The 25,701-nt window shown below is 39.9% G+C and overlaps 1 protein-coding gene across 2 annotated transcripts in view; it reads right to left on the reverse strand.

Annotated features, from left to right (window-relative positions):
- Window positions 1–25,701, reverse strand: part of NFKB1 (nuclear factor of kappa light polypeptide gene enhancer in B-cells 1) — a 94,263-nt gene that overhangs the window by 66,231 nt on the left and 2,331 nt on the right. The window contains exons 2-4 of one of the 2 annotated variants that reach the window (XM_012655379.1): window positions 23,718–23,793; window positions 20,011–20,051; window positions 15,641–15,739 (exon numbers count right to left, since the gene is read on the reverse strand). In XM_012655379.1, coding sequence (XP_012510833.1) covers window positions 15,641–15,739; window positions 20,011–20,051; window positions 23,718–23,793 — 216 coding nt within the window. The remainder of the gene's footprint in view (window positions 1–15,640; window positions 15,740–20,010; window positions 20,052–23,717; window positions 23,794–25,701) is intronic. The other variant, XM_012655381.1, reaches the window with a different exon arrangement.

Raw genomic sequence — 25,701 nt, forward strand, 5'->3', positions numbered from 1 at the left:
TACCACTGGCGATGAGGAGAAAGGAGACACAAGCACGGGATGAGGGAGGGAAGGAAGAAGCCTGCGCTGCTGGATTGGAAGGAGGGGTATGAATTAGAGCATGAATTCAAGATTTTTTTTCAAAACCAATTTTCTAGCTCTGCCTAATTGACTGTAGAAACAATTTCCCTGCTAAAAGGAACTAGGCCTTCTTGGAGGGATAGATAATTCCAGGACTGGGGCAGGGAAGTATAGAGTGAACCTAGAACATCTCACAATTTCAGAAATCAGGAAGTGTTAAAAAATGGGCGGGGACATGTCAAAAGGACATGGGAGCTAGCATGAAAGACTCCCACTGGAAAAGACTAGGAAAATTTAAGTATCGAAATGAATAATGGCAAGAGTGGTCTATGGTATACTGAATAACAAGAGAATCTGTAAGTGCATACTGACGCTGAAAATGTTTTCAAAGAATACGGAGAAAAGAAAGCTTTTTATAAAAACCAGAAAAATGTCAACTAACACAGTACAAGGAATGACACAGAAAATCACAAATTAATTACTGATAACAGTTGATTTAGGAGAGAACTATCCACGGATGCTAAAACCCTTAAGGGAAGGATGCTGAGGATGGCGGCCTGTACCGGGGGGCAGCAGAGGGGTGGTGAGAAGCGATGAGCTTCTGGAAAGACTCTGAAGGCCCAGTCAATAGGACTACCTGGCAGATCACATGTGGGCTTCGAGAGGAAGAAAGCAGTCACGGTAATGCCGAGATTTTCAGCCTGAACAACTGGAAGGATGGGGTCACCATTTTCTGAGAAGGGAAAGCTCTCAGGAGGAGTACGTTGGTGGGGAAGGGCTGGGATTCAGTTTTAGACCAGACATCCAAATGGGAATGTCAACCAAGCAGCTGAGCCTGGATTTCGGAGTAGAAGTCTAGGCTGCAGAAAAGAATGTGGGAGTCAGCAACATGTGCACATGTACATCTAAACGCACGAGAGCAAGGAAATGAGAAAGAAAAGCTGTTCTTGGTCAAGTTACTTATTAAGCCTCAGTTTCTTAAACTAAAAATTGGGATGATGCCATCTCTCTTACAGAGGCACCATAACTGATACACAGTAAGAACTCAGTAAATGACAAGTGAGAATAACACAACACTTTTCTTGTTAGTTCTATACTAACCGTGTATTTCTATGATTAACTGAGGCAACAAGTGAGTGTCCAAAGAATGAAAAGGAATTCAGTTTAATTCAGCAAATATTTACTGTACATCTGCCATAAAGAGAACATATAATAAAGAGTAAGACATGGTCCCTGTCCTCAAGAAATAAAGCGAAACAGTATGAAGTAGAGAAATAAAGAAATGCAAGGATATCATGGGCCTACGAAGGAGGGACACTGAGAGGTCACCCACCCCAGCTGGGTGAATGGGGGTAACTCAGGGCCGACTTTCTTCTGAAGGAGTGGTTACACTGAAAAAAATGTCAGAAAAACATAGAAATGAATGCTATGACAAAGAGTTGAAAAAAAGTCAGGACAACAACCCCACGGCTCATAAGAAATAAAGAACATCTATAAAAAGAAAACTTCATGGACATCACAAGGCAGCTCAGTGACAAAATACATTCCGGAAGTATGAAGGATTCAGCATAAGGGAGCTCCAGATCGAACAGGCTTATCAAGGCAGGTCTTTTGAGTTTGTCTTTGAAAAGAAGAAAGGAAATTAGATAGAGTCAGAAGCTAGAAAAGACGGTATGCACAAAAGCAGCAATGAGGAGCTGCACATGAACAATGAAATATCTCACAGTCCTTGCAAAGAATGAGGTAGACACTCTAACCCAACACGGCACTTACCACGTGACAGGCATGACTCTTACAGATACCAGTTCATTAACCTTCCCAACAACGCGGTGAGGTAGGTGCTGTTTTACCCCAATTTTACAGAGGCACAGAGAGGTTAACCAACTTGCACAAGGTTACAGAGCTAATAAGAGACAGGGCTGGATTTGAACCCAGCAGGGTAGCCTGCTCGAGAATCTGCTGTTTATCACTTTGCTCTCTCTCCTCCCTGGAGATCTATGAGCTGCTTGAGAATGCCCAGAACTCATTAAGTGAAAAAAGCAAGAGATAGTGTATTTTACAGATTAATAGAATGGGTGTGTATAAATACATATGCTTCACAGCTTATGTTTCATATGCAATTGGATGTATAAATATATATGTGCTGACAGGCATAAACATATACATGTAAGCTCATATATACATGGAATTTTTTGGAAGCCTCCCCAAGAAATTTACTGACAGTGCTTCTCTCTGAGGAGGAGGGGGATTTTGGACAGAAGGAGAGCTGACTTTTCACTGTACATGTACAGCGAATTTTTATTGACTGCATGTGATAGTTTTTAAATAAATAAAAAACTAGTTTTTAATTTTTTAAAAATAAAAGTTACATATTGGGAATGGCACAGACATTCTCTAGAGAGGGGTACACAGGATCACGCAGTTTCAGTAATGAAGGGAGTTTAGAAATCTTAGGCTGACACAGGAGGGAGAAATTAATTGATGTCTGTTATTTTCGCTCCCTCTTTGAATGCCACCAGGACACACATCTTTTGCTTGGTGACCCCAGTTCAGCCCACATGTTTGCAGTGCGGCTGACTCCGCATCCAGATGCAGGAGAGGAGCTTGGGAATAACCGCTAACACAGTCACTCTGTCCCGCACTCCCCGTCCCCAGTATTATCTTCAGGGGTGGGCCACGAAACACTCAGACCAACCAGGACTAGACACCTCCAGTCTGGGGTCTCGTAGCGCTCTGGTTCAGGCTTTGCTGCAGGGCCGGGCTCCCTGACGGACTGAGCCCGGAGCCGCGGCCAGGGCCACCTTCTGGCGCTGGAGATGGGAGCCCACACGGCAGGGTCAGAGCTGAGAGAGAAGACGGACAAACGGCACAGCCTCAGCTCTGAATCCAGTGGAGTTTGCAGTTCGCGAGCTCTTCCCTTGGAATTTTCAGTGTGTTAAACAAATAAATCTCCATTTTTGCTTAAGGCTGTTTTAGTTGGTTTTTCCTCTTATTTGCCACAGGAAGATCCCAATGGATGGAGAAACTGAGGCAGAAAAGCTCATTTCAACCAGAAAACTGGCGCGACATGCCTAAGATCTAAGTTACAGTGTCTGGGTTGGGACCAGGACATGGGTTTCCTGACGTCAGGTGAGGATGGGAGCAAAAGGGAAAGAAGACGGTGAGATGGGAAGAACGAGCCTTGCTGTTTCCAGTATCAGCCTATTGCAATGTTAGGCTCCCTCTTTCTTTTTTGCTGCGTCAAGATAGCACTAGTGTTCCCTTCAGGAAGACGCTTTCTGCAGCTTTCTGCACGTTGACCATTCATTCATTAGGCAAATAATGACTGCCCACCCGCTATACACTAGCTATTGTTCCAGGTGCTGGAGATACAACAGTGAACAAAACAGACAAAAATCCCTGTCCTCGTGGAACCAACAATCTTATTACTGGCCTTTTTCATGATTTTGTATTAAAAATATAAGCACAGCCTGAATCAACATGTGATGCTATAGATGAGCCAGGGGCTATGCTAGGTGCTTTTATATCAATTACTTCATTTACCCTTACACTATTCTTGCAACACGGATATTTTTATTTTCATCTTATAAATGAGGAAAATAAAGCTTGAAGGGATTAAGCAACTTGTTGAAGATCACACCACCTATACGTAGCACAATCTGATGTAAAATGTAGCTTTGTTTTCAGGTGTGTTGTTTTGCTCATCAAACCACATCTCTAGTTAACCTTTATATAGCAGATGTCTCCATTTCAGATCCTGCAAAGCCCCTGATAATTCTATTATGTAACACATGAGTAGAGAACCTTATACAAAGCAACTTATTACTTTCTCTTAATCTGACTGTTGCTCATTGGGTTAATACCTAGGATGTGATCTCATACCTATTTTCTTTGTGAAATCTTGCAGTGGTATGTTGGAGTTGGCTTGACCAGCTCACAATAATTGACTGTTAAATTTTGAGAAGTTTTGCAAACCAGCTGATTTCACGTTGGTAGCTTGAAATTTACCACAGTGAATATTTACACCAAGGAAACCGGTAAATGCTACAAATCAGGGGGTTTTGCTTTGTTTTTCCTGAAGAGCATTTACTAGCATATTCATCATCTACTCAACAGGGAATTATTATAGGAATTTCTCTTTCTTAAATAAATTATTCAAAACATTGGCAAATTTCTCCAACTTGAAAGATTTCGTACTACTCCCTAAATATTAATATATAAAAATGATATGTAAGGGAACACCATGGCCATATGTAAATTTCTTTCTGCGTGCATCACTGGGCTGAGATGAGCACTATCCCATACTCTCAGGACTACTGGTTTATAAACTCAGTGTCATCATGTATTTGTTGTGGGCTGAATGGTGTCCCCCCAGAATTCACGTCCATCCAGAACTTCAGAACATGACCTTATCTGGAAATGGGGTATTTGCAGATATAATTTGTTAAGATGAGTTCATACTGTATTATGGGGGGCCCTAAACACAATGACTGGTATCTTTTATGAGAGAAAGGAGAGGGAGATTTGGATATAGAGATCCAGAGGGAAGACAGCCAGGTGAAGACGAGGCAGAAATTGGTGTGATGTAGCTACAAGCCAAAGACTGCCATGGATTGGTTGCCAGCAACCGCAAGCTAGGACGAGGCACGGGAAGATTCTTCCCTACAGCCTTCCCAGGAAGTATGAACCTGCTGACAACTTGACACTAGACTTCCAGCCTCCAGAACTGTGAAAGAATAAATTTCTGTTAGTTTAAATCACATGGTAATTTGTTACAGCAGCCTATAATGAATGCTTATAATTTTATTCTGCCTTTTCATTCATTTTGAATATAGGTTGGACTTCCCTGTATCAAAAGCAGGGCTCACCCTTGACACGGTTTCTAGTTCTGTTCCTTCCTGCCTGTTTGTGTGGCAGACCCAGACATCGGCCTTGTACACCTGCCTCCTGGGATCACCGTGCTATGGGACAGCTCACTGCAGCCTACCTGACCGGCCCGCTGACCCTCACACCCCACGTGGACTGTGCAGACATGTCACAGCGACTGTCCCTCAGTCACGGTGTGACCTCCTGGAACTCACGCCTCCCTGCTTTGAATCCACCAATTAAAACCTCCCCTGGGGAACCTGTTTGGATAATGCCCTGACCTCAATAAAGGGACCGGCCCACGGGTCCCTTTCTCTCTTTCTCCACGTGCTCCCTGATGTCCCTGTGTGTGCCCTCCTGGTGTGCAGAGCACCCCCAGGACCTGTTAAGTAACAAAATCCCTGTTTCTGTCTTGTGTCTCTCCTAATTATCGAAGGAATGCTCTCCATCTTAAGCATCCTAAATTAACACATTGACTGCCACACTAGAAAAAAAAATTCTTCCTTGGGGTCATGGTGTTTTAATATGAAAATAGAATAAAAATTTCAAAAACAAAATGATCCTTTCTAATTTAATGAAAAATTTGTTTTTAAAATTGTTTTCTGTGCATGAGTTCTGTGCAATTAAATTGTCAATATTAATTGTAATAATAAGAACATCAACAAGTAAGATTTTCATGACCCAACTGCAGGGTTTTGCCCAGGGGGCCGCCCATCACATAACACGTAGCTACAGCACAGCAGCGTGAGTTGCCTGCGCACCACGCAGCTCCCAAGGTAAAGAGACGCGTGAATTACATATGCTTCATGAGGCTCCGGGCTCAAAACTAGTGAGAGTTAAATACAACCCACATGGCAGTTAATGTGTTGAAACACAGCCCTAGGAAACTAATACTATACTCATGCAAATTAGCATATGCATAGTGCCTAAGAGAACACAGTTAAGGAGCCTAACGAGAATTTAGTAATTTCCTTTTTTGACCTCCTACCTATGAGATTTGCAAAAGAAATCATGTGTTACATCTAAAAGTAAACTTTTGACAACAGCATCTGATTTCAGTCTCCTACTTTAATAACCCCAGATGGAAGGAAGGACATGGTATAAATAGAGTGGACGCATTACTGATTAGTGAGGTTGTACTGAAAATAAATTAATAGACTGGTGAAGCTTTCATGTAGCTCCATGAATCAGCAAAGTTACCATCCAATATTCGCAGTGGTGCACTTGGTTATATAAAAATAGCAGCAACTATCATTGCTAAGTGCTCACTGTGCACCATGCACTGAAAAACTCAGTTCACACATATATCCTATGAAGTAGGTATTATTTTTTCCATTCTACAGATGAGGCTTAGCCAAGTTAAATAACACTGCTAGTAAGTGGCAAAACTAGGAATCAACACCGTGCCCGGCCCTGAACCAACTGACTTCAGAGCCAATGCTTTACACCCTAAAAGTGTGGTCCACAACCACCTCAACCTCACTCCAGGCCGAGAACCTGTGAGTGCAGAACCAGAACTGTGCGGTTGTGTTACCTCCTCCCAGACTTCAACTAGACAGCAGTTGTTCCTTCTCTCGTACCTTCCAGCTCATCTTTTCTTTCAGATTCTCCATGTCTCTGCGTGCTACCTTCTGGGAAATTTCTTTAGATCAATTTTTCCACTTGATGATTCTTTTTTCCACTATATCTAATCTTGCTTTTAACTTATTCACTATGTTAAATCATTTCAATGATTATATACTTAATTTTAAAAATTAAACTTGGTTTTCTTTTCATTCTGCCTGGCCTATTTTTGATTCCATATTTTATTTCTCTAATGTACACAACTTTATTTTATATTTATATATCAAACAATTGATAATGCAGTTATATAAGATTCTGAGGATTAAATTCTGCTTTTCATTGTTCTGCTGATTCTTAATCACAGCGGCTTTTTTGCTGACATGTTTTCTAATTTTTGATCAGGAGTTCATGTTTGCTAGAGCTATACTTTCTGGTTGCTTCTTCCAGGCTTCAAGGGTACCACCAATCTGTAACCACTTTACATTAATTTCTGAACTTGGGATTTCCTAGTCTATGCAGAGAGCATAAGCTTGAGCTCTGAATCCGTAAATCAAGTTGGGCCTGTAGTTACTGATCCTCAAGAGAGGCATCGTACCTCCTGAGTTCCCAGAGCCTAGGCAGAGACAGGCAAATTCCTCATCACCTCCTTGCCTGAAGGACACCTATCAACAGAAACTGTAGCCCTACCACAGTCCCGGCCTTAAGTGGGGAATCAAAGTTCTAATTCCTCAGATTGCAAAGGCCCAAGGCCTTATCTTTGGTCTCTGGGAAGCTGCTAAAAACCAAGCTCTCAACTATCCGGGTCAGCAAACATTTCCAGGGTAGCTGTGGCCCCACATTCTATGGTGTTTTCCCAAATTACTCTTTTGTTTCATGTCTCCTGAGTACTTTTCATACTTTCCAATACACATTAGAGAAACTACATATTAGACAAAGTTTCTAATATACATTAGAGAAATTATAAAGTAGAGAAAATGTTTGTTATGTTTTTGTTGTAGCATTTCTAAGTAGTTGTAGTGGCAGGATTATCTACTCTACCAGGCTTTGGAAATAGAACAAAATTGAAATTTTAAATAAGTTTTGAAGGAGGTTTTTATCCATAGTAAAGTTTGAGAACCACATTGTACTCTCTCCCATAGATCTCCTGAGGAACTTTATTAATATTGCTCCATGTTTTTTATCATCTCTTATCCTCAACTAAAACATGCTGGAAATTGTATTACATGAGTCTGCTTCTATTTTTCTTCCTTAAATCCAACATCCTCCTACTGAGGTGAAGCCAGGTGTCAGCCAACCTAGTTTAAGTTATGAACAAATAAAGCTAAAGATTCACCCACATGATTCAGCCTCAGATTTATAAAAAGAGGCTAACATTTGCAATCAATGGGTAGGAATAATCTGGAAACCTGCTTGTTTCTGAATAATAGATTATAAGCAATTTTTCATGTTGTACATGGTCCTATAATTACCACTTTTTAAAACACAATGGCATAATATTCTGTTCCATGCTGCTATACCATGATTTGCCTATTCGATCATTTGTGTTACATGTTGTCATTATATAATGACATGTGTCCTTAGAAATTATCATAGAATTACCACAGAATCTAAAATTGGCTAGATGATGCGGTGTGATTTAGCAAGTGTGGTGTGGGTCCCAGGCATCTCTGTGGCGAGAACATTTTGGGGTGAGTCTGATGCCAACCCATGATTGAGAACCGTAGATTTAAAGGACCTCTGTGAGTAGAAGCAGATCCTTAATATTATGATAATTAACAGTATCCCTTGATGACCAAGAGTATGGACTCTTATAGCATGCAGCTTGAACTGAAATCTTGGGCTCCTCCCTGAAAGGCTGTGAGACCAAGGGTTAGCTTCTCAATTTCTCTAGGCTTCATCGCCTCGTTTATAAAATGAGGATGCTACCTCAGTGGATTACTGTGAGGATTAAATGAGATGATGTAAGTAAGCACAGCAAGCCATTCTTATAATCATCCTTTGGATGGATGGGGACGGGAAGGCGGGAAGCACTGTCCATATGCACTCTGCAGACCAGCTCCGTGAGACCTCCGAGAGGGGGGTGCAGACTGGAGGATTCTGATTTGGAATCCGCCTAGAGGGTAGAGGAAAGACACTGGGACTGGAGGGGAGCTTGGACCTGCAGACAGGTTGAAACACAGCATGTCTGCGGAGCAGGCAGAGGTCAGTGCACGTGTGGGGACCACAGCGCTTCGGTATATTCGCTTTATCTTATCCAGAACGACCAGCGTGGGACTGGATGAGGCCAGGATTCCTGAATGGATTGAGGAGATGCTATGTAATCCTCAGACTGAGATCATTGGGTTTAGAAGAAACCATCGGAGGTTTGCTTCAGGTTGAACAACATTCCCAGGAATAACCACATACGTAGGGAAGAGTAGAGGGCAGAAAAATGGGAATGGCCAATGTAGGAAGATCACCAAGACAGAACTGACAAAACGAAACCCAAAACAGACAATTTGTAAATTCAAGAAGCATATGGCTCTCCTGGTAATTTCCAAGGGTTACGTTTCACAGCTATTTAATATTATCTGTGCTAGAAGTTTCTTCTAATGAGTAGCTTTCTCCAGTTTAAAATGGTGACTTTGAACATATTAATATATATAGTGGATTTAGAGGGCTATTTTTTAAAACATTCTACTGCAGTATTTTGTTCTAGGACCAAATACAAGACTTCTGAACTACCTGCAAGAAAAATGACCTGGAGTCTAGATGGAGCCACAGTGGGAGGATGTCAACACACAGGAGTTGTTCTGTCTGCTGCCTAGAGCAGCACCTGACACACAGTGTCAGTGAATATTTATGAAATAGATGGCTTCCTCTCGCTGGCTTCGAGCACCAATGGTTAGATTCATGCTTAATCGGAGACTGTACGGAAGAGCAAGTGAGGAAAAGCACTGAAGCCTGTTTAACTCTTTGGCTGCTGGTACAGGGTCTCCTGTCTTCCATCTATGGGAAAACTAAAGTGAGGCTTCACCGGCAATGTGTTGAGTAACCTAAAGTATTTCACTTCATTTAAAATGGATTAAAAAACACAAAAGATTTAAGTGTAAAAATTTGTAAATGTAAGAATAAAAAGGGGAAAACATTAAAAAGACATTATATATGCTAGGTTTTTTTAAAATTAGCTGCTATCAAAAAGTTAACGTGACATGAGCTACAGGGTGGTTCTTCACCATGTTCGAGTCTTTCCCTTTGAAAATCTGATACAAAGTTAGCCTCATTTCCCCAGAAAAATGCATGAATAGACACATAAAATTCCGCATATAAATACAGGAGTCCAAAAAGCTTCTGAAACCAGCAAAAGGATCCATGGACCCCGGGTTACAAAGCCCTTCTCTTCAATGAGCAGCTTTTCTGGTGGGTTCCCGAGCACAGGGTATAATGCACGGGGGGAAATGGCTATTTTCTCTTAATAGATGTGCACAGTGAGTGACTCAGGCCGCGGTGACCGACAGGTCCAGGGCTGTGAGGGACTCGGCGCCGCCCCTCCCCCAGCCCTGGAAAGACTGTCTTCCGTGACACCGGGAACCGGGACACCGCAGGCCAGCGCAGCCCGCAGCCTCATCTGCATGGCAGCAGCTTCCCGACGCTGGCATCGCCACCCGAGCCCCGCCTCCCCCTCCGTGGAAAAACTGTCTTCCATGAAGCCGGTCCCTGGTACCAAAAAGGTTGGGGACCGCTGGCTTAGGGGTGTCATGGAAGTTCTCACAAATGAACTGGGTTCTATGTGCAAGCCTAAATGGTTACTGGCAATCTTCTCCCTGTGGTTTTAAGTAACTGAGTCAGATGAAATTATTCAAAATTAGTATTCGAATTAGATCCTTAGAACGGCAAACCTTCTGAATCAGACAAGTCTATACAAAGGAAGGGAGGTTATGCAAGGGTATGTGATATCCTCAAATGCCACAGCAGATCGGTCTTTATCTGACCTTGACAGAAACTTTGCATTTAGGATTTTTAAGTGTGAGCCACCAAGAGTGGAGACTTTTTGTTTTGTTTTGTTTTGTTTTAAATCAGTAGGGGGAAGGGGACAAAAGAAGAGCCGTTGTTGACCTAAACATTTCAACACACGCTCAACATACACAGGAAAGAAAACATATGTGAGAAGCAGCTTCCAGAAAATAGTTACACTTACACTTTGATTAGCAATAGTTACACTTGTATCAGCTGTGTTTCCAGTCGCTTCCATTTGATATTTATAACTAAAGAGAAAATAAGAATATTATCTGGTAAGCTAGAATCAAAGTTATTCTCGTTTATTTCTGTTTTGCTTAGAGTGGGCCACACAGAAGAATGTCACACCAGCTGAGGATGGGACAGGGGTGCTTTCTGGTCACTCTAGAGGAGACTCAGTGAGGGTTTCTGAAGCCCCAGGGATCCTCTCCTTTTGACACTCACCTCTGTGAAGAGGAAGGCAATGTGATTAAAAAAAAATTCATGCATGACTTTCGGGAAAAAGAGGGAAGTGAGTCTTCCCTGGCACTCCTTGCTGAGTCAAAAACAGGCAGGGACAGGCTTGGCCTGGAGGAAGGTTCTTGTGCTTTTCTGCCAACCTCTCCCATTAGGAGCTCCAGGATGAAATGAGAGCTGAGAACACTTTAAAGGGAAATTTTATAGGACAGTATAATAGATTATTAAGTGTTTAACAAGAGGAAAACTTTTTTTTTTAAGAAAAGAACAAGACATAAGAGTCTGCATATTTATTTTCCTTAGATTTTTCTCTGAATATGATTTTTCCCTATGTCAGTATAAATTCCACATTGTACATGAATAAATTTTCATCTAGATAGTAAAGAGGAGTCAACAGGATTAAAGAGCACCATTTAATCTTCAATGCAGCCCAGTTCTACCCCTCATTTGCCCTGGAAAGGGGCCATGATATATAACTGAAAATTTGGGTTGAAGCTAGTAAAAATGAATTTTCTTGAAAATGCCAGTATTTATAGATGCACGCCTACATAGTAAAAATATAAAAACATCTCAGAGAATGAAAGTTCAGAGCAGTGGTTTACCTATGAAGTATTTGAGAAGAGAGAGAGATATCAAAAAGGAAATACGGTAAAATTTTAAGATCTATTAAATTTACATTGTGGCACATGGTGTCTGTTATATCAGTGTTTAAACTTTCTATATGCTTGAAATACTTTATAATTTAATTTTTTAAAGAATGTATATGAAGACTTGCACAGCCAAATATTAGAAAGCTAAATGAAATTCTTTCTTCTCAGCTATGTGAAAGAAACATGCAGAGCACCAATGGCTCAGTGGCCCGAGTTCTAGAAACAATACCAACATGGTGAGGGGCCTGAAATAGATTTTTATGAATGGGAGACAATTCCAGTAGAAAATTCAGGATTTGAGTAGACGCCTAGAGTTGGTTTTAAAATGATTCAACTTAAGGCAACAAATTAGGACAGTCAATGGGAGAGTAACCCAAACAGGTTATATGTTTACACGTTCTGTAAGTGTAGTTTTGTGTCTGCAGCCACCAAACCACAGCACGCAAAGCTCTCAGGCTGGCACCTGACCCTACGCTGTGTCTCCATATGACTGAGCACACGCTGAACCACCAGCCTTTCAGGGGGCCTCTCCAGGGCAGCAGAGAGCTGGGGTTCTCACAGAGGCATGACAAGAAGACGGGGCGTGAGGATGGAGGAAGAGAGGCTGTGGGTGAGGAAAAGGCAGAGCCCATAACATAACCTTTAAGCCTGAACGAATGCACTTAATAAGTATGTAGCAAATGTAAGGCTCAGTAGCACCATTTCTTTCCAGGAAACGTAGATGCCCTCCCTCTGAAGTTCCTGCTGCAATGGATTCTGGGGCTGAGTGTGGGACACTGTCCACGACACCTCTGCCCACCTGAAAGCGTCATGCCACAGATGCTACCGTTGTTCACGCACTGTGGACAGAAGCCCTGCCTCCACTTTCACTTTCTCTTCTGTAACTACAGCAGTCAACAGAACTCCTACATTAACCTTTAGGTATGCAGTTATCATAGAATAGCGAATGTTTCAGGTATACTTTTTCTCTTTTTTGTCTTTCTCCTTAAGATCCAGGTACACTAGTTCAGAGATTCTAGGAGAGGTAAAGATGCCGTAATCACCATTTTGAAAACAAATAGCTGTTAAGAATCAGGAAAAGCACATGCTTATAAAAATAATATACTTGGACAATTCTATACAATCTATGCGATACAACTTTATAGTAGAAAAGTATGAAAAGGAGTAAGGCTAAGATTGAGTCCACTATTGCATTTAGATCAGTAGCTCTCAAACAGGGGTGATTTTGCCCCCCAGGGGACGTTTGGCAATGTCTGGAGACATTTTTGGTTGTCACAATTATAGGGCCTCTAATGAGTAGAGGCCAGGGATGCTGCTAAATATTCTATTAATATAATGCACTGGACAGCCTCCCAAAACAAAGCGTTTTCTCGCTCAAAACGTTAATTGTGCCAAGTCTGAGAAACTCTAGATGTATTCGTCTCATTGTTTCCCTTATAGCCTCACACAGACCCGGCGCTTAGTAAACTACTGCAGAAAAGACACGTACGGTTGTAAAGTCTTCCTGATAAAAGACATACACTGAGAGCAATCCTTTCCTCTGTCTAAATTTTACAGGGAAAAAGGGATTTAAAATCCCTTTGTGAACTTAAAAGTCACCCTCATCTCTCCTTTATGGAAAAGACTATTAGAAGGGATATTGGGAGAAGAGCTCTAAAAAAAAAAAATACCTGGTAGTTGTCTCTTTCTTTCCCTCTTCCCCATCCTTCTGATTAAGAGTTTCTAGGATAAATAAAATTGCTTCCTTTAACTGTTAGGAACAGCAGAGCCATTTAAAGTCTCAGTGAACAATGACAGGCCAAGGGAACAATGACGGCTTGTCACAGTCAGATTCTCTAACTCCAAGTCCCTCCTTTTCTTACAACTTGATTAAATGTTTTATAAATATATACTGAATTAGTGAATACAAAACAACTAATTGGGTAAAATAACGCGGTTGTAGATGAATTTTAATAATGACCAATATTCCACATTTATATTTTGACTTGCTTTTTTATTAGTTGTTTACATGTCTATAAGTTAATGCCTTGTATTGGTTAGTATCAACAATTGTTACTTAGCCACGAAATACTGGAGCAAGAGAAGTAAACAGCTCGTGAAAATCACCATAATTTGTATTTTTTTATATAGAACCAGTCCAGAAAAAACGTCTAGTTTTTCAGTTAAAATTAATTCTTCAGTTGTTATAATCAATGCTGATAACATGTGTCTTTCAATTCTCCTTCTCACGGATAAACACACAGAGAAACACACATGTTTGTACATATGACAGACAGACACGTGTGTTCCAAGAGCTGGGTCTGACTCCCCAGCGCCTGAGCGCCGGCGGCCTGCTGAGGCTCCCTCTCTCGCCCTTGCTCCCCGGGCTTATTCTCTGTGCCTTGTTTCACCGCCGGCCTCCAGTGTCCTGTCCCTCATCTCCCTGACCCAGCACCCCAAATGCACACATTCTACCCGAGGGGTGCAGTGAGCAACAGTCTGCTGTAAGGCAACGTCTAGTCTAGTCCAGGCTCGTGAGAAAGGCCGGATGATTTCCCACCCTCTGAGCCTCAGCTGCCCACAGGCGTTGCACTCTGTACCTACTGCAGCTGCTATGAGGACTAATAGGGTTAATGCATATAAAGCGCTTGGCAAATATTTGGTGTTTAATAGATGCTAATTAGCGTCTTTATTGCTGTTCCTCATTCCTCACCCAGGTTCTAAAGGACTTGAGGCCATTAGACTGTGGTCTGCTTCTGTGGACTAATGATGTCCTATTTACCTGCCTAGTTACCTTTAACAGGAAAATCATCTTTCTTCAAACAACTAGAGCTCAGAGACTTACAACGCCAATATGACTAATAGGATCCACATGATACAATATGGGTGGGTTTCACTTGAAAGGTAAAGAATGACATCACGGTATTTTGGCTTTTGTTTTGGAACAGGGCTAAGAACTTAAAAAAGGCCTGGGCCTAGAAATGGGATATGAGGAAAGAGAAGAAACAAAATGCAATGCTGGAAAAACCAGAGACAAATTTCTTTACATCACAGTTTCCCCGAGGGCCTGCTCTATCAACCTTTAACTATCCACAGAGACAAACCAGCAACAAGACTGAGGCCAGAAGCATGTTAATCCCGCGGGGCTCACACACATAGTGGGAATCGTTTCGTCCAAGCTTTGAACGACTGAGCAAACAAAAACTTTTATAAACGACTAAATTATAATTGTTGACTGGCTTTTCTGCAAAACTCTATCAGTCTGTGTTTATTATCAGTCTATGAAACATGGTACGATATTATGAAAACAAAAAACTCAGATTAACTTAGAGAAAGATATTCTCAATAAAATCGACAAACAAAAACAGAACCTGAAGATGGTAAAAGGTACAACCAAACACACCGCCACCGTGTCGCGAAGCAGCTCGTTCCAGAGGCACGGCACGTGCGCCTGCTCACCTGCTCAGGTAGCGCCCTGGGTACTTTCGGGTTCTCTATGGAGCACTTACAATACGTTTTCTCATTTAATCTCTAAAAGACCTTATTAAGTATATACCATTAACATTTCTACATTTTATACACTTTACGCATTAGGATACTAAGGTTTCAAAGTGTTGGAAAACCTACTCAAAGCCACACAGCTAATAACAGAAACTGGATCTGAATTCATGATCTTAAATATTTAATATACTGTATAATCTACACACTCAGTCATCTGGTTTTTTTTTTTTTCCACCAAATCTCCAAAGAGCCAAAATCAAACCTTTTTTTTAAAGGCTTATTAAAGTTTCAGGAAGTATGCAATTTTCAAAACCTTTAAGGTGATCAAGAAATAGCAAAAGTTTCTCAGCTAATGTTGAAAACATTTCTACTAAATGGGAATGTTAGCAAAGTTTTAGTATCTGTCACTTCTGTTGCTAAGAGACATATTTCCATTTAAAAGTTATAATAATCATATGAACACTTCATTTTAGGGGCAAAAGCAAACTGTACTAATTTAAAGCAATTCCTTGGAAATCCTAGGAAATCCAATTTTCCAGAATTCACAGAGAAGGGTACCACAAACTTACTTTGACCTGAGGGTAGGACTTCTTGTTCTTTTCACTCGATGCGCCAGGCAGCCCGCCGTGGGATGGGCCTTCGCACACGTAACGGAAACGAAACCCTCTCTGCAAAGGTGAACATCGAGCCAATCGGTTAGAGAAATGCTTATTAAAAATTATTGTGACAAAGTTACATACAAATTTTTACATCTTATGTGCACTAAATGAGAGAAGGAAAACATGAAACTGTGAGAGAGGACTCTGTAAATGAGAATCACTCTTCCCATAATCTTTTCATGGAACTATATTCATTAGCATCTGCACACCGAGATGTGGCTGCAAAGCCAGGCGCCGAGCTGCGGAAGCTCCCGCGCTGCGCGTGTGCAAACTGCTGCAGGGCTGAGGTCTTCCGGCTCAGCACGCGGTGGCTCGTGTGCATCCCAGCTTCCCCGGCTCCAACCGCTGCTGCCACGCTCTGAACTTTGCCATAGTACTAACAGTTACGCTTCTTTGACTCTTTCTTAAAGGAATTCCTTTATCTACTCTGATCACAGTTCGCTCAGGAGGAACCACAGCACTGTGTTTGCAGACATACCAAACCGGTGCTGTGGAGCCCCCATGCTCGCCCCTGCACTGGTGAGCTTCTCTCGGCGCTACAGAGGATAAGGTGTTTTTTTTTTTTTTGAGACAGAGTCTCACTCTTTTGCCCGGGCTAGAGTGCCATGGCGTCAGCCTAGCTCACAGCAACCTCAAACTCCTGGGCTCAAGCGATCCTCCTGCCTCAGCCTCCCGAGTAGCTGGGACTACAGGCATGCGCCACCATGCCCGGCTAATTTTTTGTATATATTTTCAGTTGTCTGATTAATTTCGTTCTATTTTTAGTAGAGACGGGGTCTCGCTCTTGCTCAGGCTGGTCTCGAACTCCTGAGCTCAAACAATCCGCCCGCCTCGGCCTCCCAGAGTGCTCGGATTACAGGCGTGAGCCACCGCGCCCGGCCAGGATAAGGTTTTTGATTTTATAATTATCGATGTGATCCAGCTCAAGCTTGAATATGAGCTGACCCGAATGAATCTCAAACCAGGTAGTTCCCTTAAATATCATCCGACCAGGAATTTTATAGACATAGTTAATCAATGAAGAGTTAGCTAGAAGCCTTTACTATTAATACATAAACTACTAGGGGCTGATAAACACCATGTTTCTTCATCTGTATAAATAAGAAGATTATACCTGACATCTTTAAGGTTTATTCCAGTTCTAACATTTTATGATTTAGAAAGCTAGCTTAATTATAATTAAGCACATTTGTATACACGGAAGAAAACAAGGTTAATTATGCAAATGGACCTCACCATCGTATTAAGGGATTCTCTCTGAATTTCCTGAGAGACTCAACTTTATAATAATGTCAATCAATTTGTGGTAGTATTAGTAGTTTATAACTGTTGGTAAGCAGATAGTTTCCTTTTTTCAAATTCACTCTTTGGTGAAAAGAACAATATGTTAATATACTTTAAGGAAAATCCTCCCCTTTCATTTATTTTTATTGCGGGGCTGACTTCATATCAACAGGACTGATCATCAGGCCATCAGGAGCTCCCCACACCCGCTGACTGCGGTGGGGGCTCTCTGCCTTACTCATCCAAGTTGGAATGCCGGCAGCATGAAGGTTTTCACCGCTTTGAGCTCATGGACCAGTGTAAAATTTTTGCCCTCCTTAGACTGACTACCTTTCATTATTACTACTATGGCTTTGTAGTCTGAGTGGTCCAGATGCCTTGAACTCATTTAAATCTCTGGGAAACATCTGGAACTGTGCCTACATTCTCTGAGGAATTCTTTATTTCCAAAGATCAGCCCTAAAGCACACATCACCAGACGATTAAGGCATGAAGCAAACTCCCTAGCCTGGGAACGTTCCTCAAGGTGCACAAGGATCTTCAGTGTACGATCAACTCACCAAAGTGAGACCCGAAATAACTCCTGCATATGGCTCCTCAGGAGATTCGAAACTTACATACCACGGAAGCCTTCTGAGGTGAGGTTTTAGGGGCAATTCCTTTGTTTTGCTTCTCACAAAACTCAAATTAAAAAGTAAGTTACAAATTTAGCCCTATACCTTTTGTAAGCAACACCTATTGATTTATTTTAAATAACTAAATGAAATTTCTAAAAGCATGAAAAAGCAACACATGTGCAAAAGTTGGCCTCCAGAACTAGCTAAACATAAAGATAGAGATTTACTTGACTGCTACTCAACTTAAACACCGCTTCAGTTTTTACACAGTATTAGACAATTAACACTGAATAATACGCAACAGAACTGGCTAGTCTAAAAATTAGTAGTCTACGCTATGACTCATCTCTGTCAGACTTAGGGAAAATCTGTGGCAAGGAGGCCCTGAAGAAAAAGAACATTTTTCTATCTTAAAAATTAAGAAAGCAATTAATGAATTGCTTTAATCACAAAATTTCTTTGGGATAGTAGAAAAAAACTGAAAAACACTTGATAGATATTACTCATGGCTACACAAGAGTATCTAAAGTTCTACACAAAGAAATTTTTAGCCTGAGCATGGAAATTTGTAACTTTTTCTTCAGGAAGATAAGATGTCTTCAAATGCATTGTCTGGACGCATGTCTGATTCTAAATTTCTGAGATTAAAGGTTTGCCAATCCACACAGCCATTGACCTCAGCAACTCCATTTGCTTAACATGAGTCATCAACCTCAAAGGCAAAGCTACATCCATCCAATCAGAAAGTCTGCCTTGATACGACCTTCTTACTTTCACTGAATTCAGTTATCAAAACAATACCAGTTAGGTAAACACATTGTTTTACTCACATAAGCTTTTATGCATACACATATAATGAATTAAATTATGAATTCTGGAGCTACATTAATTCTTCAGGTAAATCATAAATGTCATTTTTTCCGTATGACTGTTGGGCCAATGATAAGGAACTGCATTTCAAAACTCTTAATGTAGTGCTATACTTACGAAAATGGATATTTGAAAAAATATCTTATCCAGTATGCAGATATTTTAGTTGATTTCTCAATTTCATCAATTACCCAGATCTTATAAGCCGGGAAATCTTGTAGGATGCCAGATCACTGCATAAAATTTCAACGGATAAAATTTCACTGAGAGGGTCTTTGAACGATTGCTGACCTCCTGTGAGGTGTCACCGCTGCAGAGTTGGACACAGAGGTAGGGCAGAGCAAAGTTTTATTGGCGGCTTGTGGGGGTAGGATGCGCCAATTGCGAGCAACCAGAACAACACTCCAAAGTCTCATGTGGCATTCCTGTCCCCACAATAAAAACTTTTATCTGATTTTGACCTTATAAGAGTAGCCTGTTTGGTAATTATTAAGATATTTATATCCTTTAAATGCTGACCAAATCTAATACATATATATTCTGGAAACCACAATGCAGTGGATGCCTTATTTGAGTTCTTGACCCAGGTTAGCATTGATTAAATGCTACACAATGCAAAAGCGCTACTCACATGAGCTAATTCTTAGAGTGCTTAGGAAAGGTATTGGGTAATATAACTGCAAGAGGGCAGGTATGTGTATCCTCAGTCCCACACACGTGATCAGAACATCCATTCAGACGTTTACTGACTGTCTGCACTCTGTGAGGGACCATGTCATTACTTCCCTCCCTTAATAATTAAATCTCCTACAGGCAGAAATCAAAGACTTTCTTTCCTCCTCTTTCACAGCCCTGGTCCCGTTCACTTTCCAACAAATATTTATTCACAGAGTTGGGACATGGCGAGGAGGCCATTTCAATTCAAGCCTCTGCAGAATCTAGTGGTAAGAGGAAGAGGCTGATAAGAGAAAACGCTCCTCTCCCAAGAGAACTCAACAGTCCATTCTAACACTTGACCTCCCACTGGTGCTTCTAGGAGCTTAGGTTCCATGTTGCAAAGACAGAACAGGAAAGGCTGGCGCTACTGAAGGAAGGAGGAAGGCTAAGAAGTAATACACGTGTGTGGAGGTAACTGATGGATGTAATTCTGTGTGTGTGAACCGCATGCATGCATATTTCCTTGTAAACGAAAATAAATAGAAATAACCTGTGCCTATCCTGGGAGTAGCTGGTGAGCTAAGCTGGGAGAGATAGAAGAATACCAAGGATCTACAGCTAAATGGAGTTTTACAGAACTAAGTACTAAAGCTTAAGACAGTTCAAAGAATGGCTAAGAGAACAGTAAAGGGAACGGATAAAGTTGTTACATAATTTGACAAGTTGTCGGTCTTCCAGGTAAGTGTCTTCTTTCATAAAATTTGTTTACTATTATTCAGTGCTTGAGATCTCAATATTAGACATAGGAATCTAACATTTAAAGACAAAGTACCACCCCTTTAATCTTCTTACCTGTTTAGGTTGCTCTAATATTTGAAGATATGGGCCATCTGCTAAAAAAAAAAAAGGAACAAACAGAAACCAGAAGAAACTGTGAGGCTTGAGACATGGTATCAAATGCAAAGCAATTCAAAAATTGAAATTATGTTTTTATATAGAGATTTCAAATCAATCTTAGCTAAAATTCCACAAGGGTATAATTTTTCTTCCTCGTTTGAAATATTAACTTTACCCTTATATTGAAAACAGTTTTACAGTTTTAGGGAGCCACAATAAATAAAAGTTTGTTGAATGGCGATGGCACATTGCCCAGCCCCACAAACGCAAACATTGTCAGCCGCCTTCACAATCTTATCTCTCCTCACAAAACACTTTAAAATGACAAATACCAATTTAAAGCAGCAGCCACTTCCTGGGCACTATGACATTTTCTTTTGTTTTCACCTCATTAGACACTGACTTTCATTCTTCAGAGAGAATGTGCTTACTGTGAAATTAAAAGAGATTGAGCTAGCAACCTACATGTGTGAGATACACAGATAGTGATCTCAGACTGTTTTCCCTTACACCAAGTTTTCTGTTCCTTTCCTTATCTGAATCCATGAATACTAACCTTTATTTCCTAACTGGTTAGCTTGCTTCCATTCTCCTCCCCACCTTTCAATTTAATCTGGTCTATCAGACACGGTGAACTTTTCTTATTAATCCATAGACTTGATGCTTATGCAAAATTTGTGAATATTGTGCTATCATATGAACTCTGTTCTAGAACAGCTCAGGCATTTTCTAAAATCCTGAAAATAATTTAATTGAAGATAGGTGCATGCAAATTAATTATTGCAAAAACATATAGAAAACTACAGGCTTAATACATACCCTAACTGTATCTGACTTGAACATTCAAAGGAAAATCAGATCCTCTGAGAACATAAATACAAATGTATTCAATGTGAAAAAGTACCTAAGCTCTCTTGCTGGTTTTTATGTTAACACTACAATAACCCATAGCTCTGCAATAAGTAAACGCATATGGTGTTTCTCATCTGTTTGAATATAAATTACAATGTTTGGTATAAAAATATTCTAGGAGAACGTTTCTGTGTCCATTTAAATCTTCATTGTCTCTCAGCTAGAAGCTCAAGACCTGGTATTATGGATAAACAAATTTGTGGGGAAAAGATAAAATTTCAGGTTGAAATTAAAAATAAACTATAACTTAAAAGACAACTTATTTTTATCTTCTCAGTATTGTGATGAATCAGGATAAGAGTAAAGAGTTGCAGAAAACAAAGGTATAGTTATTTCCTGTTATCATTCAAGAAATTTATAAGGAAGCTAGTTGGAAAATGACTGCATTTGAAGTGAAACATACACAAGAAAAGAAAAATGGGAAGTCAGTGGCCAATGTAGTAATATAGTAAATTATATTCTTTTTTTATGTATGAAATCCATCCCTTGACATTTCAAACTACTTTTAGAAACATCATTGCAATTTTAAAATCCAAAAAATGGCTAGAATTTAATTTTGAATAAAGAAGTAAAATTGATTAGAAATAGAAATATTTTCAAACTACTATACTATACTATATATAGCCTGTATAACAATGTAACAAATATAAAAACATTCCCTCTAGAATACTAAAAGAACGTATCAAGAAGATAGACCTCTCAGAAAGCAACATTTGGATAAGATGTCATGAAAAATATAGAAGAGTTGGGAGCACATTCACATTAAACTTCAAAGTCTCTCACTTTTATTAACTCTTCTAAAAATATTTATAGTTTTGCTATTATTTTCCTTTAGGATTTAATTTCCTTTAAACATGTGAAATTTCATGTAAATGGAGGCATTTTTCTCTTCCGGGAACATATTCAAAAGTTAAATCAACTAGAAAATTAGATTTGATATGCATATGCATATGATTTGTTTTAAGGCCAACCTTCTTTTGGCCACATTAACGTGCCATGACAAGTGACATCCCCCTGTGCAGAGAAATTTAAATTACAGCATAATATTATAGACCTAACTTACACCGTATCCCATAGTTTTCAACAAGTAGTAGATCTACTGATGGTTTTAGATTTCAAGAAATCTAGAAGATTAAAAAATCTATATGAAAACTATAAATTATAATAGCTTAGATTTACAAATTAATGCTGGTTTAGATAATCTATCCCTTTAAAATCTGAATAAAACATGCCATACATCTTGGACTATAAAAATTGGACTATGCCAACTGCAACAAAAAGGGAAAAATATACGGATAAAAATGAAGGAGCATTAACAACTGGGAAATAAGATTGTTAGGTATAATTTTAAAAGTTTTTCTAATATTATGGCAAAATAATTTCTACAATATAAAGCTCTGACCACAGAATATTTACTGAGATGATTCTTTTGATAATCTTACTTCTATGCCTATAAACCTGAAGAAAAACAAAAAAAAAATCAAGAAAACGTCTGCCTCACGATATTGCTTGGTATTCACAAAGCAATAAATGGAAATGTGTATATTTCTTGAGGACAGAATCAAGTTCTTACCATTTTAGTAATACATTAATACTAAGAAAAATACTTTCAACCTCAGAACAAAAAAGTTCACAGGAAACACAGACGCTACCAAGACATTTACTTAGTCACAGGAAGCTGACCTAGAGCTCAAAGTGGATAGCTCTTCACAAGATCTCAGACACAGCAGACTGAAAAATAAGTTTTATAAGGTAAAGAGAGAAAGGCCTCTGTAACACCACTTCACTAGTGGAGGCAAAAGTGTGGCAGATCTTTCTCCCCTCCTTTGAACTCCTAGAAATATCAAAGACATAAATGCATAAAAACATCCTGATCTAAAAACTGAAAAGGAAGTACTAGAGTAACCACAGTAATGAGAATGATACGAATTGGGTAAAGCCTCCCAGTGAAGACAAGCAAGTCCATGGTAAACAAAACAGCTGATGCTCACTTCAGTGATTACCAAACTCTGTCTTGTACAGAACCTCAGTAACTCACTCACCTGCTTTTGAACATGTTAAACTAGGGATGTAAAGAGCAAAATAGAACATAAAAAGAGCCATCACACCGAGCTTACGTACAAACCTATCAATTGAAAACAAGAGGCTAATGAGTTGATTTTTAAATTGGTTACTCATATGAGATTAACCAATTGCTGATGGGGGATAATTAATACTGTCATGTTAGAAGGAAGGATTATTATTGTTTTATCCAACTGGTCAGAATGGAAAGCTAAACGTCTTCCATAATTTTTCTACGGAGATGATTTTTATGATTTCTGCACACTGTTTCCCCAGTGCCTGGCACGCTGGCTGGCACACAGCAGACCCTCAGATAAACGCTTTGGAACAGAACTGAGGAGTCGAGACTGCCTCGTGTGAGTCTGGGACAAAGCACAGAGCTCTTAAAACGGACGCAGAAAGGATATGATTGGGTGAAAAGGAAAATCGTTATATCGAGTGAAGAAGTTCCCTCTGTGTCGTCCTGGCAGACACTAACAACTGCAGAAAGCCATACAGGAGTAACTGAAGTGAAACATTTTTGTGCAAACATATTTCAAGAAAGAATATTGAAAGATTGGTTTTTAAAACACAAATCACCATTTCCTTCCTAGGGACATCACTGAATTTCTAAAAGAAACTATTAGCAAATCCTGAATTTTAAAAAACGCGAAAGCAAAACAGTAGGCAGCAGGAACGAGTTTCCTTACCTGTTGGCAGTGCCATCTCTGGTTGGAATAATTCTGGATTAAATATTGTATGATTCAAAGGATTCAAAGGAAACATCTGTAAAGAAGAAAATTTAAGTCTTCCAATCATTTTTCCAACATAATATTAAAAATTTGCAGCTGGGATACCTAAAACTTAGTAACAGGAATGAAAACTAAAGCCAAAAACAAAAAGCTGAAAACATTTTATATCAGGATTTTAAAACACCTTCATGAGACCTAGTTAAGTTCTCATGTGTATGAAATTTTGCATAAGGTTGGACTATGTGTAACAAAAGGATTTGAGAAGAACAACCTATAAGGTTAGCTATAAGGTCTCCAGAGGCAAGGACCTGGTATGGTTTTCTTACTAGCACATTTTCAGGGCTAACTGTATGCTTATCGCAGAGTAGATACTTAACAAATATTTGTTGAATAAATGATTTGAAGCTTATACTCTCTTATAAATATTGGAATATAATTCTAGAAATCTATATTTCTATTATAGCAGTAAATACATCCCTAATCTAGCTACTCAATTTCAAGGCCTCAAATTATAGACAGCAGCTCTGGAACTATTTACAGAATAATTGAAAATTAACTTACAGTCCAAAGAGCAGATAACTAAGCAATGAGCACACTCATTTTTTTTTCACCTTTGTTTTCTTAGCATAATACAAAATGCCTGGAATTTGGTGGGTGTTTTAGGCTGAATAATGGCTCCCCCCACAGATGTCCACGTCCTAATCCTCAGAACCTGTGAATGCTCCTTATATCGCCAAAAGGACTTTGCCAATGTCATTAAGGCAAGGCTACTGAGATGACTGCCCTGAACTGTCCAAGTGGGCTCCGTAGAGGGATCCAGGAAATCAAAGTGAGCAGTAGGAGGGCGACATTGGAAGCAGGAGGCTGCAGTGATGGGTGGGTGCACAAGCCAAGGAACGCAGGCAGCCTCCAGAAGCTCAAAAAGGCACAGAATGAGCCTCTAGAACCTCTAGAAGGAATGCAGCCCTGCCAGCACGTGGATTTAGACTTCTGACCTCCAGACTTAGGAAAATAAATTAGCGTTGTTTTAAGCCATAACTTTGTGCTAATTTGTTACAGCAGCAACAGAAAACTAACACAGAAAACTAACACAGTGGGCGTGTAATATATTTTGCTGGCATTAAGTTCTATCCTGATAAAACACTTTTAATTACTTATCCCAAGAAAAAAAGTTTTCTCCCAGTTCATTCATTTAGAACTTTAAATTCATATTTCCGAGTTTGCTATTTGTTTTGGCCTAAAGAAGTCACGTGCTTGAAATGTCTGTGGTCAGCATAGAAATAACCATATTTTACTTTTTATGATAGGCTAGTCAGTAAGTGTGCTGGAACTAGTATATTTTTTAAATCGCTAGTATTAAAACTTGTCTCTTGTCAGTATTAGTAAATTATTAGAGGTTCTTGGGTACCTAAGAATCTAGTATGCCTAGTTAAATCAAGAGGAAGAAAAAGAGCATTTAAATAAAGAACACTTCAGATCCAGTTGTAATGGATGCAAAGTTTCAACTGAGGAACAAAAAAAGTTCCCCTTCAATGCTTAAGGATAAAGCTCATTGATGCTATTTATTGTTTGCTGAAAAGGAAATACAGGAATGAGAAAACATGTTCTGCAAAAATGGGCCCCACCTTACAAGGAGTATTTGCTAGTCTCAGAGCAAAAAAGACAACCTAGTAGGAAAAATCTCCTTTCCTGTGGTCCTGCAGGTGGCTAAAATGACTGGAATCTGGGCAAAGGCACCCATCTTAGGAGAGAGATTCGCAATCTGCTTTGGACAAAAAAGAGAGCAGCTGTGTTGTACCGCAGCTTGCATTGTTCATTAGGTCACGGGAGAAGAGCAAATTCCTGACTGCACTAAAACACTGAGGATATACCAGGAGGACATATAAACTTTAGGAAATAGAATCATTAAGCTTGAGACAAGAAAAAAAATTTCAAGGACCTC

Source organism: Propithecus coquereli, unplaced genomic scaffold (assembly GCF_000956105.1).
Source record: "Propithecus coquereli isolate 6110/MARCELLA unplaced genomic scaffold, Pcoq_1.0 Scaffold475, whole genome shotgun sequence".
NCBI classification, from domain to species: Eukaryota; Metazoa; Chordata; class Mammalia; order Primates; family Indriidae; genus Propithecus; species Propithecus coquereli.